The sequence below is a fragment of the Dermochelys coriacea genome, chromosome 7, assembly GCF_009764565.3.
Source record: "Dermochelys coriacea isolate rDerCor1 chromosome 7, rDerCor1.pri.v4, whole genome shotgun sequence".
NCBI classification, from domain to species: domain Eukaryota; kingdom Metazoa; phylum Chordata; order Testudines; family Dermochelyidae; genus Dermochelys; species Dermochelys coriacea.
In genome coordinates this window covers 32,245,743-32,263,675 of record NC_050074.1, presented here as the reverse complement: position 1 = coordinate 32,263,675, position 17,933 = coordinate 32,245,743, and the positions used below count along the sequence as shown (strand labels likewise).

At 45.6% G+C, this 17,933-nt stretch overlaps 1 protein-coding gene across 3 annotated transcripts in view; it reads left to right on the top strand.

Annotated features, from left to right (window-relative positions):
• The first annotated feature begins 6,489 nt into the window (after nt 1-6,489).
• The window catches only part of CAPN1 (calpain 1), a 54,972-nt gene continuing 43,528 nt past the window's right edge, over nt 6,490-17,933 (top strand). For 2 of the 3 annotated variants that reach the window (XR_006282973.1, XM_038409004.1), the window contains exons 1-3: nt 6,490-6,617; nt 15,204-15,501; nt 17,066-17,135. Coding sequence is in view for 2 of the 3 variants with exons in the window: in XM_038409004.1 (XP_038264932.1) it covers nt 15,235-15,501; nt 17,066-17,135 (337 nt within the window). In the remaining variant the exon portion in view is untranslated. Of the gene's footprint in view, nt 6,618-14,910; nt 15,066-15,203; nt 15,502-17,065; nt 17,136-17,933 lie in introns of those variants that run through there. The other variant, XM_038409002.2, reaches the window with a different exon arrangement.

Genomic DNA, 17,933 nt, shown 5'->3' with positions numbered 1-17,933 from the left:
TAGTGGATCACAACCTGAGTCAACAAGCTGGGGCAGTTACAGAAAAAGGCTAATATTTTTCTGGGGTGTATTAACAGGGAGTATTGTATGTCAGATAGGAGGTAACTGTCCCTCGCTGCTCAGCTGAAGAACTGTGCCGAATTCTGGGTGTCACACTTCAGGAAAAATGCGGACAAATGGGAAGGAACACAGAGGGGAGCAACAAAAGGTTTAGAAAACCTTTCCTATGAGGAAAGGTTTTAAAAAAACAAAAACCTGATTGTGTTTCTTCTTAAGAAAAGAAGACAGAGAGGGACTTTGATAAGTCTTCAGATATGTTAAGGGCTGTTATAAAGAGGACTTTGATAATTTGTTCTCCATATCTACTGAAAGTAGGACAAGAAGTAGTGGGCTTAGCCTAAATCTTCGATACTGGAGATCGTCTACACTGCACTTTTGCCAGTAAAACTTTTGTTGGTAAAGGGTCTGAAAAAAACCACACCACTGACCAACAAAAGTTTAACTAACAAAAAGCGCTGGTGTAGATAGCACTTTGTTGGCGGGAGACACTCTCCCACCCACAAAGATACCATCTCTCGATGGGGGTGGCTTTATTTTGTCGGCAGGAGAAACAAAGAACAGCTATACTGCATACCTTAGAGAGAGACTGCTGTAGCGGCACAACGGTGCTGCTGTATGGTGTGCAGTGTAGCCATATCATTAGGTTAGACAATAGGAAAAACTTTCCAACTATAAGGGTAGTTAAGTTCTGAAAGAGACTTCCAAGAGTGATTGTGGAATCCCCATCGTTGGAGAGTTTTAAGAACAGGTTAGACAAACACCTGAAAGGGATGGCCTAGTGAAGGAATGGAAGTTCGACACCGTGTACAGTCAAGCACGAGGGTTTATTACACACACTGCTGTCGGAGTGTCACTTTGCTTATTAGGCTCAGTGAGACACTGCTAAACAATTGATTACAATAGATTATATAGGTGCCAATGGGTAGAGAGAAGCAACAGAGTGGGAGTTCCCAAGCCCCTAGATAGGTTCTAGCAGCAAGATGAAATTAGCACAATAAACCAATAGTCTAAAAGATTACATAATGGCTCTGCCCATAGCTCAAGTTAACATGTTTGCTAATACACAGGTGTTATCCCTCAAATTCTCCTCTTGCAATGTGTAAATTAAATCCTCATTTCAGGTCCATAGAAATGATGGTGGTTTTTTCCAGACAGGTTGGCCCACAGGTACATTCCAGGAGGGTTTAAAGCAAAAAGAAAAGTAAACAATACACAGCAATGACAATTGTGTATGGTTTACCCCTGTGTTTCTGCGAACTGGGGTTGGTATCTGTGAGGGAGGATGCCATAACTCATGCTATCACGTTAGGCCTCTCTGAAACCTGGTAGGCATTAGGGGAGTATGTACTGTTATCTTTTCCTGAACCAGGGAGTAGACTTCAAGGCTCCTCTCAGTGAGTTATGTGCCTATGATTCCTGATAAGCCTCCCAATTACTGCTCTCTACCTGGAGTTATGCTGTCTCCGCTTATTTTATGTATAGTTGAAACAAACAAGGCTGTCTCCTGCTTATCCCATCTTTCTTTAGTCATGTATTGTCCATTGTTAACTAGGCCTCAGACCAAGACGAAGAATTAGGGCCTATGTGAAAGGTCCTTAACAGAGACTCTGGTCAAGATCTTACATACATATTATTGGGATTTTGGCCCTTCACCTAGGTTTACTTTGTCCTGCCTAAGTACAGGAGATGGGATTTGATGACCTCTCAAAGTCCTTTCCAGTTCCAGTCCTATGGTTCTATGATGTTCAAAGTGCTCAAATCCCTGCATAAAACCCCCAAACACTTAATTGCTTTCAGTCACACTCCAGCAGTGAATGCAGCAGTTTGAGCTGGAAATAGATCTCACCTCTTCTTAATATCCTGCACCATGTTTTATGATTCACTAACAACAAGCTGAGTTGTATCATTTTCTTCCTTGAGGGAAGAGCCTTTGTTTTGACCAGAACATACCGCACATAAACTACCAAAGAGAAGAGGGAACAAATGTATAGTATTAATTCATGTGCTAATACTTTTGTGCTTTCTATATACCATTCTCTATAGCAATGGATCTGCTCCTTTCTTGTTTAGTTCCTCTCCTCTTGAACTGAAGGGTAGCTGCTGAAAAATGGTTCATCCAGGAGTCACATCACCTACAACTGAGAGAGGCTGCTTAGATTGGGCTGAAAGATGGTAGTAGTTTAATGACGGACAGCAGTGCTACACAAACATGAAATGATATCTCTGAAACTGCAGCAGGCAAACTAATGGTGCCAAGGTACCTCTCTGTGCACTTCATCTTCCCCACCTCTGAAAGCTTGTTTGGAGTTGCACTTAAAGAATTTCCAACACCAACCTGCTACAGTAAATGGTGTTGCTCACTCAGCAATAGGACGCTCTTCCTGCATATGGTGTGGGAGGGTGCCCTCTGCTGGGTGAAACCCAAAACTGAGGCCCTATTCACTTCTAACTAGGGCTGTCAAGTGATTAAAAAAATTAATCGCGATTAATTGCTCTGTTAATAATATAATACCAACTTTTTAAATGTTTTCTACATTTTCAAATATATTGATGTCAATTACAACACAGAATACAAAAAGTGTACAGTGCTCACTTTATATTATTTTTATTTCTATTATTTGCACTGTACAAAACAAGATGTATTTTTTCAGTTCACCTAATACAAGTACTGTAGTTGAATTTGAATTTACAAATGTAGAATTATGTACAAAAATAACTGCATTCAAAAATAAAACAATGTAAAACTTTAGAGCCTACAAGTCCACCCAGTCCGACTTCAGCCAATCGCTCAGACAAAACAAGTTTGGTTACAATCTGCTGCCTACTTCTTGTTTACAATGTCACCTGAAAGTGAGAACAGGCAATTGCATGGCACTGTTGTAGCCAGCGTCGCAAGATATTTACATGCCATATGTGCTAAAAATTCAGATGTCCCTTCATGCTTCAATCACCATTCCAGAGGACATGCGTCCATGCTGATGATGGGTTCTGCTTGATAATGATCCAAAGTAGAGCAGACCGATGCATGTTCATTTTCATCATCCGAGTCAGATGCCACCAGCAGAAGGTTGATTTTCTTTTTTGGTGGTTTGGGTTCTGTAGTTTCCTTGTCGGAGTGTTGCTCTTTTAAGACTTCTGAAAGCATGCTCCACACCTTGTCCCTCTCAGATTTTGGATGGCAATTCAGATTCTTAAACCTCCGGTGAGTGCTGTAGCTATTTTTAGAAATCTCACATTGGTACCTTCTTTGCGTTTTGTCAAATCTGCTGTGAAAGTGTTCTTAAACCAAACATGCTGAGTCATCATCTGAGCCTGCTATAACATGAAATATATGGCAGTATGCAGGTAACAGAGCAGGGGACATACAATTCTCCCCAAGGAGCTCAATCACAAATTTAATTAATTCATTTTTTTTTAATGAGCATCCTCTGCCTGGAAGCATGTCCTCTGGAATGGCGGCTGAAGCATAAAGGGGCATACGAATGTTTAGCATATCTGGCATGTAAATACCTTGCAACGCCGGCTACAAAAGCGCCATGCGAATGAAAGCCTGTTCTCACTTTCAGGTGACATTATAAATAAGAAGCAGGCAGCCGTATTTCCCATAAATGTAAACAAACTTATGTCTTAGTGATTGGCTGAACAAGAAGTAGGACTGAGTGGACTTGTAGCCTCTAAAGTTTTACATTGTTTTGGTTTTGAGTGCAGCTAAGTAACAAAAAAAATCTATATTTGTCAGTTACACTTTAACAATAAAGAGATTGTATTACAGTACTTGTATGAGGTGAATTGAAAAACTACTATTTCTTTATCATTTTTTACATTGCAAATGTTTGTAATAAAAAATAAAGTGAGCATTGTACACTTTGTATTGTGTTGTAATAGAAATCAATGTATTTGAAAATGTAGAAAAACATCCAAAAATATTTAAAAAATTTCAATTTTGTATGATATTATTTAACAGTGTGATTAATCGTGATTAATTTTTTAATCGCAGTTAATTTTTTTGAGTTAATTGCATGAGTTAACTGCAATTATTCAACATCCTTACTTCTAACCTCAGTATATGTGCTATATGCTGCCTTTCAAGTTCTCATGCCCGTGTCAGCTTGAGCCTGGATCTTTTTCCACTTGATTCAGTTACAAGCATTTGCTAACACTGCTGTTTAAACAAATAAAATACACGCCTGAGGGCACTGCTTTTCTGTGCTAGGTGAGGATCACTCCATGTCCAGTACACTCTTTAAAACAGTCAGCTCCTTTAGTTAATGTAGAAAAGTTATTATCTATATGAAGGTAAAACCTACAGGTCCAAATAGATCCAGGCTCTGTTGTGCTAGGTGCATCACTTGGACAAAAGTGAGTCTGCCCCAGAGAGCTTATATGCTAAATCAAAAATGAATGGGAGGGGAAGGGACTTGCCCAAGAGCACACAATAGATCAGTGCCAGAGCTGGCAATAGAACCTAGGGGCTTGTTGTCTACACCATGCAGCTTTTAGTGACAAGGGTGTGTTGACAGAGTGTGTGTAAAGGCTCTTTTTGGTACTTTATCAACACTTTTTCTGACAAAATACTTCCAGCCCCGCGAGCGGCAGTAGCTTTGTCGGTGGGAGAGTGCTCCTGCCAACAACGCTGCGTTCACACTGCCACTTGCGTTGCCAAAACTTTTGTCTTTCGCGGGGGTGCTTTTTTAAGTACCCGTGAAAGACAAAAGTTTTGTTGACAACTTTGCAGCGTAGGCAAGCCCTCAATCACCTGATTCCCAGTACGCTGTCTTATTCTCTAGACCACCCATCCTTCCCTGTGCTTGCTATGCTTGTGCAGGCTTACACTATGCCTCAATTTTCCCTATTTGTAGAATGGGAAGAAATGCAAAGCACAATCTACACTGGTGAAATACAGCAAAATACTGTTTCCTTAGAAGTCTCTATGCAGTTTAATTTGGAGACCGTACACTCCACTGCTTGTCCCCAACTTGTTTTGGCATTGCCGTTAGCTGCTGAAAAGGTGGCTGCATTTCCAGAATGAGTGATCCCTGAGAAAGCAATGTAATCTTTAAAGTCGTATGGGTTCGTTTGGGATGGAAAGCACTGGAAAACTATCACACTGAACTTTTAATTCGCACACACACACACACTTGACCCCGTCCAGTGTCTGCTCACCCCAGAGGAGAAGTATGAAGCTACGTTTAACCTTCCTCAACTACTTCTTCAAGTTCCACCTCCCCCATGCCAAGGAGAGTGCATAGAAGCCTGTTTGCCAGGTGCTGGGCTGAGGGGCCAGGAAGGAGGGGTGGAGAATTTGTGGAGATTAGGACCGCAGAGTCCTTCTCCTGGTTAAAAGAAAAGGAGTACTTGTGGCACCTTAGAGACTAACAAATTTATTAGAGCATAAGCTTTCGTGAGATGCATCTGATGAAGTGAGCTGTAGCTCACGAAAGCTTATGCTCTAATAAATTTGTTAGTCTCTAAGGTGCCACAAGTACTCCTTTTCTTTTTGCGAATACAGACTAACACGGCTGCTACTCTGAAACCTTCTCCTGGTTATTAGCAATGAGCGGAACTGATAGCAGGCCCTGAGTCAGGGGCAGGCACTTGGGGTTGGCTCTGCTTCAAGAGAGATGGAAAGAATTTTTTTGGGGGGGAGGGGGGGTGTTAAGGAAACCCCGCATATCCTGTGCATCTGGGGGAGCCAGGCAGGTTATGCCCACAGGTTACCCTAGCTGGCTTCTCTCCGCAGCGTTACGCCAAAAACACAGAGAAGGGATGGAGGGGCAGGCTTGGGTGGATCCGTGGTGTGGGACGGGCTCTGTGGGCTGGGAGCCCGGAGCAGGGATTAGTGGCACCTGGGTGCTCAGGAATACGGGTTAGGGAACCAGGATCCGGGCTGGAAGGGGGCTCAGCGTTCCTGAGTGTCCGGGCGCAGAGATCTAAGGGGACTGGAAGCTCAGGCGTGGCCACAGCCGGCGAGGGGGCTGGAAAGCGGCGGTGTCCATTTTTCCTAGTCCCCTGCTCCGTCTTCTCGGCCGTAGTGTTTTGAGAGCTACGCAATTCCTCCGTTAGCACAGAGGCCCCCGTAGGGTCGCTTCACCGCTGCCCACCGGGTGGCATGAGCCGTCCCCGGGCTCCCCCTGCCTCCGGAGCGCGACTTCTGGCCGCAGGCCCGCCGGGGGGCTGTTGCAAGGCGGGGAAGGAACTGCGGGGAGGCGGGGGAGGGGGAGAGCGCGAGCGGGGCCGCGCTGGTGCCGCAACCTCGAGGTTGGAAGCAAATGCTCAGCCGCTGAAGCCAGGCTCGCCAAGCGCGCGCTGCGGTGCCCCGGGTGGGGGGGAGGGAACCGCTGGGCGCTGCCCGCCCCCAAAATGTCTCCTCTTTCCTCTTCCCCTTCCCCGCCAGGCTCTTGTAGTTGCAAGAAGCGGTTTGTGGGTGGGCTGGGGCACGGGGGCGGAGCCTGCGAGGGCGGAGGCGCGCCGGGGGCAAGCTCGCTGGCGCCCTGGGTCGGAGCGGCTGGGCTGGCGGAGCGCAAAGGGATCAGGACCCGGGCGGCGGTTCCCGGGAGGTAGGTTCGCTTTGCTTCAGATGCGACCTGCCGCTTAAATGAGTTGCCTCCGCTGGGCGTGCGGCGCCCACGGGGTTGACAAGCCGCGGGATTGCGGTGGTGAAGGGCGGGGGGCATTTCCTTTTCGCCAAGCTTCAGAGCAGCCGCCGTGTTGGTCTGTATGCGCAAAAAGAAGCGGAGGACGTGTGGCACCTAGGGACGAAGACATTTATTTGAGCAAAAAGAAAAGGAGGACTTGTGGCACCTTAGAGACTTGGAATCATAGAATCATAGAATATCAGGGTTGGAAGGGACCTCAGGAGATCATCTAGTCCAACCCCCTGCTCAAAGCAGGACCAATCCCCAATTTTTGCCCCAAATGGCCCCCTCAGGGATTGAACTCACAACCCTGGGCTTAAGACTAACAAATTGATTAGAGCATAAGCTTTCGTGAGCTTCAGCTCACTTCATCGGATGCATTTCATCCTTCCACAAGTCCTCCTTTTCTTTTTGCAAATACAGACTAACACGGCTGCTACTCTGAAACCATTTATTTGAGCGTAAGCTTCCTCTCTAAGGGGCCACAAGTATTCATGTCCTTTTAGCCATTTTCAGTTTTGGCAGACATGGTCTCTTACACAATCTTACTGCCGGTTTTGCTACTTTCCCCGCACTGGAGGGTTTACAGCGCAAAATCTTTTGGTTTTATTTTTCTCTCCCTCTTAATATTTCCTTCTTTAAACCGTAAGGCGGGCCCCGGGGTCCTGTACTCTCTCCTAATTGTTGATTTGATTGCCAAACCCTGGGGCGTGCTGCCAAGCTATTGACCCTGCTCTTAATTGACAGTAAAATCTTCCATGGGTTGGGGAGAGAGATCTGAATTTTTGCTGGAAGTCCGAGGTTTCTCTGCTAGTCTTTACCCTGCTTCTTATTGTGAGAGTGAGATTTTCATTAGTCCGGAAAGGCCTGCCCCGGGCCCCATCAGGGCAAAGTTAAGAAAGGGCTGGGAGGAAATTGGTGCTTATATGGAGCTTTCTATTTTACAATTAACTTATTAATGCTGACAGCACCTGTGTGAGGTAGGTGCATGTATTTCCTTGCTTGTAAAGTGGGATGAAGGAGGTAGAGAGGATAAGGCCTACATCCCCACAGGTATTTAGGTGCTTAACTCCCACTAATTTAATTAAAAGAAAAGGAGTACTTGTGGCACCTTAGAGACTAACAAATTTATTAGAGCATAAGCTTTCGTGAGCTACAGTGGGTTTTTTCCACCAAATGCATCCGATGAAGTGAGCTGTAGCTCACAAAAGCTTATGCTCTAATAAATTTGTTAGTCTCTAAGGTGCCACAAGTACTCCTTTTCTTTTTGCGAATACAGACTAACACGGCTGCTACTCTGAAACTAATTTAATTGAGTGTCTGGATGTATCTGATTTGCCCAAGGCTAAGCAGAGAGACTGTAACAGAGTCAGTAATGCACAGTCTGACCTGTCCTCTAATTTTACTAGACCATCTCTCTTTAGAGGCTGTCTCATTCAGAGACTGATCCCAATAGAGAGACATGGAGCTTTTCATCCACTTCTTTGTTCCGGGATGATGTTCTTAAATCCAGTCCCATCTATACATAATTGCGGCTGTGCAATATATGTTCCTTGCAGCAGGATGTGCTTTGAGACCGTAATGTGGCTCCAAGTGGGTTGGTGTTTGGCAGCAATGCGCATGGCTGAACTAGTCAAATGAACCTAAAGGAGTTGGGTGCTGAAATCAATGGGATTTGGGAACCTAATTCCCCTTGGCTCCTTTGAAGAACCCCAGAAGATGCTCTCTTCTCCAAACTGAGGACGCTGTTTCTTCCATTATTCTAGCTTTGTGTGTCAAAGCAAGTTGCCAATAATCTGCTCCAGGCCTTTGGAATGTTTTGGTGTCAGTCAGATAAGAAATGTAAAAGGAAAGAATTCTTGAGTAGTGCTGTTGTCTGGGCTGCGTGGTGGTGAGACAGGCTTAGCTAAGGGTGCTGCATCCCTCTTTCAGTCTGAATTGGTGAAGTCTCAGCCAAACCCTCCAGCATTATGGCAGGAGCAGGACTGACGAGGCCTTTGCCTTGCGGGCACTGAAAATGGCCAGTCATCTCTTTTATGGTGCTTATGTCCTGATTCAGTCACCAGTTATTCAGCTAGTACAGGTTTCAGAGTAGCAGCCGTGTTAGTCTGTATTCGCAAAAAGAAAAGGAGTACTTGTGGCACCTTAGAGACTAACAAATTTATTTGAGCATAAGCTTTCGTGAGCTACAGCTCACTTCATCGGATGCATTTCATCGAATGCATCCGATGAAGTGAGCTGTAGCTCACGAAAGCTTATGCTCAAATAAATTTGTTAGTCTCTAAGGTGCCACAAGTACTCCTTTTCTTTCAGCTAGTACACTATGCTATCAAGCAGGATATTTTATATTCCGCCCTGCTGTGGTTTGTTTTGTGTCTGGTCCAAGTCTTCCCCACAGTCCCTGACTGAAGACCCACCATCAGCCAGTGTTACCAGGGTCTGGATGGAGACTCCATCATTTCTGTATTTGCTGTTGAGCAGTTCAAGAGGCTCCCTCCTCTCAAGGCCCAAATGTCGATCCCGCATTCTTCTCTGTATTGGTGTTTCTAATAAGCCACCAGGGTGGTATCAGGGTACCAGTGAAAACAGCTGACATTTGAACCCAACTACATTAAATATTAAAAAGATCGAGACCCTATGAGCTGGATTGTTCTTGCCATAAAGAGGAAGGATGAGAGGACAGATTGTCTTGTAGTTAGGGGGTCAAGAGATATGGGTTCAATTCCCAGATCAGCCACAGATTCCCTGAATGATCCCGGGGAAATCACTTTACAGGTAAAGAAAAATTAAATGGGGATAATTTTGCCCTTTATCTGTCTTGCTTATTTAGATTGTAAGCTCTCTTAGGAAGGGACTGCCTCTTGCTGTGTGTCTGAACAGTGCCTGGCACCATGGGGCTCCAATCTTAGTTGATGTTACGGTAATAAATAATAACTCTAAAGGATAAAGCATGTAAGTTGTAAATGTTTTTAGGCTGTTGTGTGGATCCTCAGGGAGGATCTGGGGTTGTTCTGCTCAACTTGTTTGACTCAGCTGGAGGCTCTCAAGGTTCATTTGTTTAACAAAGTTCTCTTGCACAGGGGAAATGAGTTCAATCATTAGTCCCCACACCCACCTTGCTCTTGGGGACTTCCAGCTTGGGTTAAAAATTCACTTTTTCAATACTAAATCTGAGGGCTGGAAAGTTATTCCTCACCTCCAATAGGAAAGGAGTAATTTTGGGAGTGGCCAGATAAGAAATATTTATCTTATTATTGGGAGTGGCAATTTAAAAAAAAAAAAATAAATCTTACTGATAATCTGTCTGATGTTAATATATAAAGCCCTTAATAACCTAGATCCAATGTACATAAGTGAATGCCTCTTTCCCTTTAACGTATGTTGTCTAAATTTCTATCTAGTCTATTTAGTGTAAGGGGCAGGGAATACCTCTTGCTATGTGTTTGTATGAGCCCTAGCAAAATGAAGCTCTAGTCTTGGTTGGGGCATTGGGTGCTATGTTGCTTTTATTAAAAATCAACCCCCACCATAAAAGAAAGAAGACTGCTTGGCTTATATTTATAACCATCAGCTGAATAAAAATGCTTTCCAAGGCACCAGAGTGGAGATTGGTGCTTTGATTTTTGGAGTCACTTCCAATCAAACATACTTTGTGTGAATAAATTCACCTGGGCTTGGAGAAGTTCAGTTCACACGAGAACATATTTAGGCGCACCTATGTCCTTTGATCGTTTCCTCCTGATAAACGCTTGCAAATTTTGATCCTGAGTTATGCCAACCTCCTCAGGCTAAGGTGTGTCAGTCTATTTCAGAGAGCAGAGATGTTTCTTGTGGAGACTCATGAGTTATCCCTCTTCCTTCAGGCATGGTATTACTTGAAAGACCTGTTCTAACGTTAATGCAAATGCTTCAGAAGTCTGAGGGGGGAGGTGGTATGGTTTGTGTAGAATCAGGACACCTGGGATCAATTTCCACCTCTGCCTCTGTTGTAGTTTATTTGTATTGTGGTAGCTTCTAAGAGCCCCAGTCATGCACAGGGGAGTCCTGGTTCTAGGTACTGTGCAAACACAGAACAAAAAGATGGTCCCTGCCCCTAGGAGCTTGCGATCTAAGTATTAGATAAGAAACAACAGCTGGATACAGACAGATGCAGGAAACAAGGAAACAATAATACACTTGGTCAGCAGGATAGGCAGCGGTCCGAGCACATCACCTGCTTAGTGTTGTCAAGTTATCTGACTTGATGTGTCACCTTGGGCAAGACCCTTTCCCTCTCTGTGCCTGTTTTCCCTGACAGCCTCTGTTTGTCTTTTTTTTTCCTATTTCAACTGTATAGTCTGCAGCAGGGAGAGTTTTTTTTACTATGAGTAGGGCCCAGATGACAGTTGGAACCCTAGGTGCTACCATAATACAAACAACGTATAATCGGAAAGGCCCCACTTTGCAGCTGTTTAACTGCATTAAGAGGACCACTGTGGTTTAAAAATGGCTGACAGCAGCTGGGTCCATAATATGACTTTTATACCTTATGTTAAGGAAGAATGTTTGAACACTGTAACAGAGCTAGTCTAGATCATGGCTCTGTTGAACGTGGCTTAGCTGTAATGTGGTCAGGCCTAACAAGAACATAGAATGGAGTTAATACTTCTTCCCAGGCAGTTCCTCAATGCACAACAGGACGTCAAGAATAGAAATGCTTGCAGAATCCTGCCTCCTTATTATTTAGGTTGCAGCAGTGCCTAGAGACTTCAACTAATGTCAGAGCCCCATTGAGCTGGGTGTAGGGTTGCCAGCCCTCCAGGATTCTCCTGGAGTCTCCAAGATCTAAAGATTAATCTTTAAAGTTTGTCATGTGATGAAACCTCCAGGAATATGTCCAACCAAAATTGGCAACCCTAGCTGGGTGCTCTAAATATACATACTGAGAGACAGTCCCTGCCCTAAAAAGCATACCAGTCTAAACCAGGGATCGGCAACCTTTGGCACATGGCCCACCTGGGAAAGCTGCTGGCAGGCAGGGATGGTTTGTTTACCTGCAGTGTCTGCCGGTTCGGCCGATCGCAGCTCCTACTGGCCACAGTTCGCCGTCCCAGACCAATGGGGGCTGTGGGAAGTGGCGTGGGCCAAGGGATGTGCTGGTCGCCCTTTCCGCAGCCCCCATTGGCCTTGGATGGCAAACCGCGGCCAGTGGGAGCCGTGATCGGCCGAACCTGCAGGTAAACAAACGGTCCCAGCCCACCAGTGGCTTTCCCTGGCGGGCTGTATGCCAAAGGTTGCTGATCCTTGGTCTAAACAGACGACAGCTAGGAGAAAGGAAGTGGCTAATTGTGTGACAGAAATACACCGCAGCCTGGAAGTTTTGGGTTCTGGAGAGACTTCCAAGAGTTCAGATCTATGCTCTAGGTCTGAGCCCAAAGGAGGTTGCTGTATGGTTGCGGTTCCTGTTTGTTCCCTCCTTTTTCTTTGAATCTTCTTGATTCACGTTCTTTTCACAGCCAGTAACCAGAAAAGGAGCTAATTGTGGGTGTGGGAATTGCTGTTTATCTGGGTGGCTGGCTAATTCTGCAGGTATGGTATTTTATCATGTAATTAGTTCTGCAGCTGCAGGAGTTGGTGGTGTTGGGCAGCATAACAGTCAATTCTTTATCCCGTGGAGGGAGGGGTGGGGGTTCTTGAATGCTAGTTCTATGAAAAACTCTATCACATTAATTGGAATCGTATGGATGGGTTATTCTGTATGTGAACAAATTCTAAAGTACCCAAAGAACGTTCAGCACTCTAGAGTGCTATATTCCTCTTCTGTCTTTAAAGATCTTCCCAGGGTAAAGCTTTTTGTCTGCTACAATTTTTTTGTCTCTTCTTGGGGAAACTTTGGAAATTGCACTGCATTTGTTACCATGCTAAAATAAAAAAACAAACGTGATAATAAATCAACTCATGAAATTCTGCCAATGCAGTGGGCAGGCTCCATTGGTTTGTATAATCCAAAGGTTGTTACCTCATTTTACATTGTGTTCTAAATCCTGCTGGCCAGCCCTTCAGTTGTTGGGTCTGTTCAGAACATTATTCCACAGGGTCTTGAGGCTCTCAAATTCCCATTGAAAGCCTCTGCTCTCTTTGGCCCCTTTGACACCCCCCCTCCCCTGAAGTAAGGCTGGTATTTTCAAAGGCACATGGTCAATTTAAAAATCACATTCCTGTTTTGAGTCCATCCCCCTACAATTTCCTGAGATGCATGGAAGCATCCCAGAGTACTCAGCATTCACTGCACAATACCCAGCATCTACTTCCCATAAGGCAGTGTGCCTGAAAGTGGTATGGAAGATACTGGGATGCTCTGTCCTTGTCTCAGTGGGTCCCACGCTTCCTGGCAGATTTCACTAGCCTCAGAGACTCACTGTGACCCTCCATGTAGCCCTTCTCTCTCTAGAGACAAGGGCAGGGCTGGTGCAACCACTAGGCGAAGTGGTTGGGGGCAGCCAAAAGCGTGCTCCGGGGAGGCGGTGGAGCAGAGGTGAGCTGGGCAGAGGGGCGCGGGGAGGGTCACCTGCAGCAAGTAATGGGGGTGGTGCACAGGGGAACCACTCCCTGCCCCAGCTCACCTCTGCTCTGCCTCCTCCTCTGAGCGCGCCGCCCCACTCTGCTTCTCTGCCTCCCAGGTTTGCGCGCCAAACTGCTGATTGGCGCTGCAAGCCTGGGAGGTGGGGGAAGCGGCGTGCTCGGGGAGGAGGCGGAGCAGAGGTGAGCTGGGGTGGGGAGTTGCCACACGGCTCCCCGAGGGGAGAGGGGGCAGCGGGGAGCTGCCGCGGGGGGGGGGGCGCTTCAGGGCGGAGGGGTTGCAAGGTGGAAGTTTCACCTAGGGCGCAAAACATCCTGGCACCGGCCCTGGACGAGGGTGACGGCCTGCTCAGCCATTTTCATCATAAGCCAGCAAGGGAGGGGAGGAGAAGCAACCTTCCCTCACACAGTCTCTGTTTCAGAGTAGCAGCCGTGTTAGTCTGTATTCGCAAAAAGAAAAGGAGGACTTGTGGCACGTTAGAGACTAACAAATTTATTTGAGCATAAGCTTTCATGAGCTACAGCTCACTTCATCGGATGCATTTGTCTCCTAGTCTCAGTGATTAATCAAGGAGTGGGGGAAAGCCCAGGCCCACCCTCTACTCCAGGCTCCAGCCCAGGGACGCTAATAGTAGCAGCTTTGGTAGCTGACTTTTTGGAAATAGGACATGTTACAATTCCCTGTGCCACTTGCCCCCGCTTAATATCTCCTTCACCGTTACCTCAGGGCCTCCTTCCTTGCACCTGATAAGGATTTATACTGCTTAGTTCCTCCTACAGCTCCTGACATGCACAGCTCACTGACTAACTGGGAGGCTTTTAACTGGGTCTAGCCAACCCTTGATTGGCTTCAGGTGTCCCAATCAACCTAGCTATTGCCACTGCTTTCTAGAAATATCTTATTTGGAGCAACTGCCATTTGATTACCATGGTACCAGGGATTTGTTTAGCCTGGGGCTAACATAGCTGTTCCTCACTACTTTACTGTAGCCATCTGGCCTTGCCCCGTCACACTACCCCCGGTGCAACATAATTTTGCTGATAGTTGATGCTGCGTAGACACAGGCACAAATGGCCAGATGTGAACAAGCTCTGCCTAAATAGTTTTGTTAGACCATGTCTACATTAGCACTTATGTCGGCAAAACTTGTGTCTCTCAGGAGTGTGAAAAAACACACCCCTGAGCGACATAAGTTTTGTCAACATAGCGCTGTGCACATGAGTGTTTATGTTGGTGGGAAACACTCTCCCACTGATCCTTGAGCTGGTTTTATTATGTCAACAGGAGAGCTCTTTTCTGTTAGCATAACGCGGCTACACAAGCGATCTTACAGCTTGTAAGCTTGTAAGGTGTACATATGGCCCTGTAAGCTTGTAAGGTGTACATATGGCCATAGTGGCACTATGCAAACCAATGCATCCGATGAAGTGAGCTGTAGCTCACGAAAGCTTATGCTCTAATAAATTTGTTAGTCTCTAAGGTGCCACAAGTACTCCTTTTCTTTTTGCGAATACAGACTAACACGGCTGCTACTCTGAAACCAAACATTTCCTGGTACAGATTGCTAGCATAGATAAGGCCTTACTGTTGTTACAGATAGTGTGAGAGAACTTGCATAATCACAGGTTTCAGAGTAGCAGCCGTGTTAGTCTGTATTCGCAAAAAATTCGTTTTGTGAGAGAACTGTCTCTGTTTTGGCTGGGTCCTTCACACAGCAGGGGAGAGAAAAACACATGTAAAGTTAAGTGTTGTTGGAAGATATCTATGCAGGTGAGAACTACGTGCAGCTGAGAGCAGGTCCATCTGGGAAGGTGAGGACTTAGTACAGCTAAGTATGCTCAGCAGGTTACACGCTATGCTTTGCTATTAGGTCCCTTGGCTAAAGCTGTGAGGGGTTGTGAGGTTCAGTTCTCCACTTATGCTGTTTATTCTTGTCTTCTCTGTTTCAGTGGGGCTTGCCTAGTCCAATAGTTGCCAAAGATGGCAGAAGAAATCATCACCCCAGTGTATTGCACAGGCATCTCAGCTCAGGTCCAGAAGCACAGGGCTAAGAATCTAGGCCTGGGGCAGCATGAGAATGCAGTGAAGTACATGGGCCAGGACTTTGAGAAGCTTCGAAATGCATGCTTACAGAGTGGATCCCTTTTCCGAGATGACATCTTCCCTCCTGCAGCCGCCTCCTTGGGCTTCAAAGAATTGGGTCCAAACTCCTCCAAAACCTATGGGATCAAGTGGAAGAGACCCACGGTGAGGCAAGAATCAATTCCTCCCACGTACCACTTATGGGATGTACAACTTGATGCAACTTGATTGTGTCCTATATAGAGAATCGCTCCTGAATCTTTTTCTTTGGGCAATCAATTAAACAAGGAAAGTTTTTTGTTTGCCTCCCTAAATTCTGTAATGGTAGAATTTTCAAACCCTTATAGGCAGGGTTGTCTGATGGTTAGAGCCAAAGAACTGGCAACTATTCCTGTTTTTGCCATTGATTTAGCTGATTTAACTGGCAATCCACCCTGATTCCAACGATTAATGAGTGCTTAATTAGAACCCAGGGTTTGCCATGTTGTATCAGATCAATGCTACTAGCTTAGTAAACTGGCTCCTGCTGTTTCTAATCAGAGCAATCAGCCATCTACTTTGGTATCCAGCTTCTTGCTGTACTAGATTGGACCATTCGTAAGATAAGTCTAGAATCCCACTTGTAGCAGAGGCCGATATCTGGTGCTTCAGAGGAATATACTTAGTGAATTGTGCAGTTTTTACTGCTGCATGTCTGTCTAGTCTTTAAACCAGTGGGTCTCAAAGCCAGTCCACCGCTTGTTCAGGGAAAGCCCCTGGTACGCCGGACCGGTTTGTTTACCCGCCACGTCTGCAGGTTCAGTCAATTGCGGTTCCAATTGGCCGCGGTTCGTCGCTCTAGGCCAAATGGGGCTGCGGGAAGCAGTGCGGGCCAAGGGACGTGCTGGCCGCCCTTCCCGCAGCCCTCATTGGCCTGGAGCAGTGAACCGCGGGCAGTGGGAGCCACGATCGGCTGAACCTGCGGACGCGGCAGGTAAATAAACCGGTCCGGCGCGCCAGGGGCTTTCCCTGAACAAGCAGTGGACTGGCTTTAAGAACCACTGCTTTATTGATTTTTAAAGAGAGCTGGATGGTTTAAACAGTCTACCTATCTATTTATATGGCCTTACCACTGTAGTATCTGAGTGCATATAGTGGCAAACTCTGACCTCCTGCAATGGGATTTTCTACTGACTGCATGCTTTGTGAAAATGTTTTTCTTTGTATTCCTTCTACCTGTGGAGCACCTGTTAAATGTGAGTGACTCCCCTGTGTTTGTATTATGAGACACAGCATGGAGGAGGAGTGTTTGTTGTTTGTATTGTAGTACTGTCCAGAGGCCCTGAGGAGAATCAGGGCCCCATAGCACTAGGTACTGTACAGCCATGTGACAAAAGGACTGCTCAAAAGGATTGACAATAAAAGTATGATTATTTATTTTATTATGTAGCACCTAAAGAGACCTAGTCATGGACCAGGACAGGACCCCATTGTGCTAGGCTCAACAGTAATTGTCTTTGTCCTTCTTTCAAAAACTGTCTCCAACCAGGATGATTGAGACTTTGGATACTTACCATGCACATAATCCTAAATGTTCACTGGGCTGCCATTGTGAAAGAGTGGCCACATACTTAAGGGTTAACAAATGTAGATCAAAGGTGATGGCTTTGCCTAACTTGACCGCATAGCATTGTAAGAACCAATATCCCAGTCACTGAAACTTTAAAAACCAAACTATGTTTTGTTTCAGGAAATGTGTTCCAACCCGCAGTTCATTGTTGACGGAGCCACCCGCACAGACATCTGCCAGGGAGCCCTTGGTAGGGATGCTGCTGGCTTCCATTTGGGGGTCTTGCTTATTATTAGTGCTGCTGTTGAGAGACCGGGAAGGACAGAATCTGGGGGCAGAAGCTGGATTCTTGCTGCTGGAGAAATGTTGCTCCTAAGTGCTTGCTTATTTATGCTTAGTGGTTTCACATGAATGCTGGAACAGGTGCATCTCTGAAGGACTGTTAAACATGACTAGCATCTCCTGCTTCCTTCTTTCATAAAGCCTTTAGAGATTATGTTTTAATCTGTATGTCCAACTCTCCCCCTCCCTCTCCCCCCCCCCCTCCATTCTGCATTTGAGGAAGGATGGCCCAGTGGTTAGGGTGTTAGCCTGTGATTCAAGAGACCTGTCTTCAATTCCATATTCTGTGATGAACTTCTTATGTGACCATAGCCATATTGCTTAGTTTCTGAGTGTCTCAGTTTTCACATCAGTAAAATGGGGATAATGGCACTTCCCTCCATCACAGGGATGTTGGTAGGATAAATAAGCTAATGATGTACTCGGATACTACAGAAATGGAAGCCTGAAAGTAACCCAAGAATAAGATAAAAGGACAAATATAACATTCAGACATCACTCTTCTAGCAGAGAATCCTTGTCCTGCATATTCTTATGATGGGGATTAGGTCCATATGAATTAATTAAATAATTAAATTGTATTGTGCAAGTACCAAGGAGTCACGGACCAGGATCCGATTGTGATATGCACTGTACAAACACAGAACAAAACAATGGTCCTTGCCCCAAAAAACTTAGTTTCATCTCCTTTATGCCCAAATCCTAC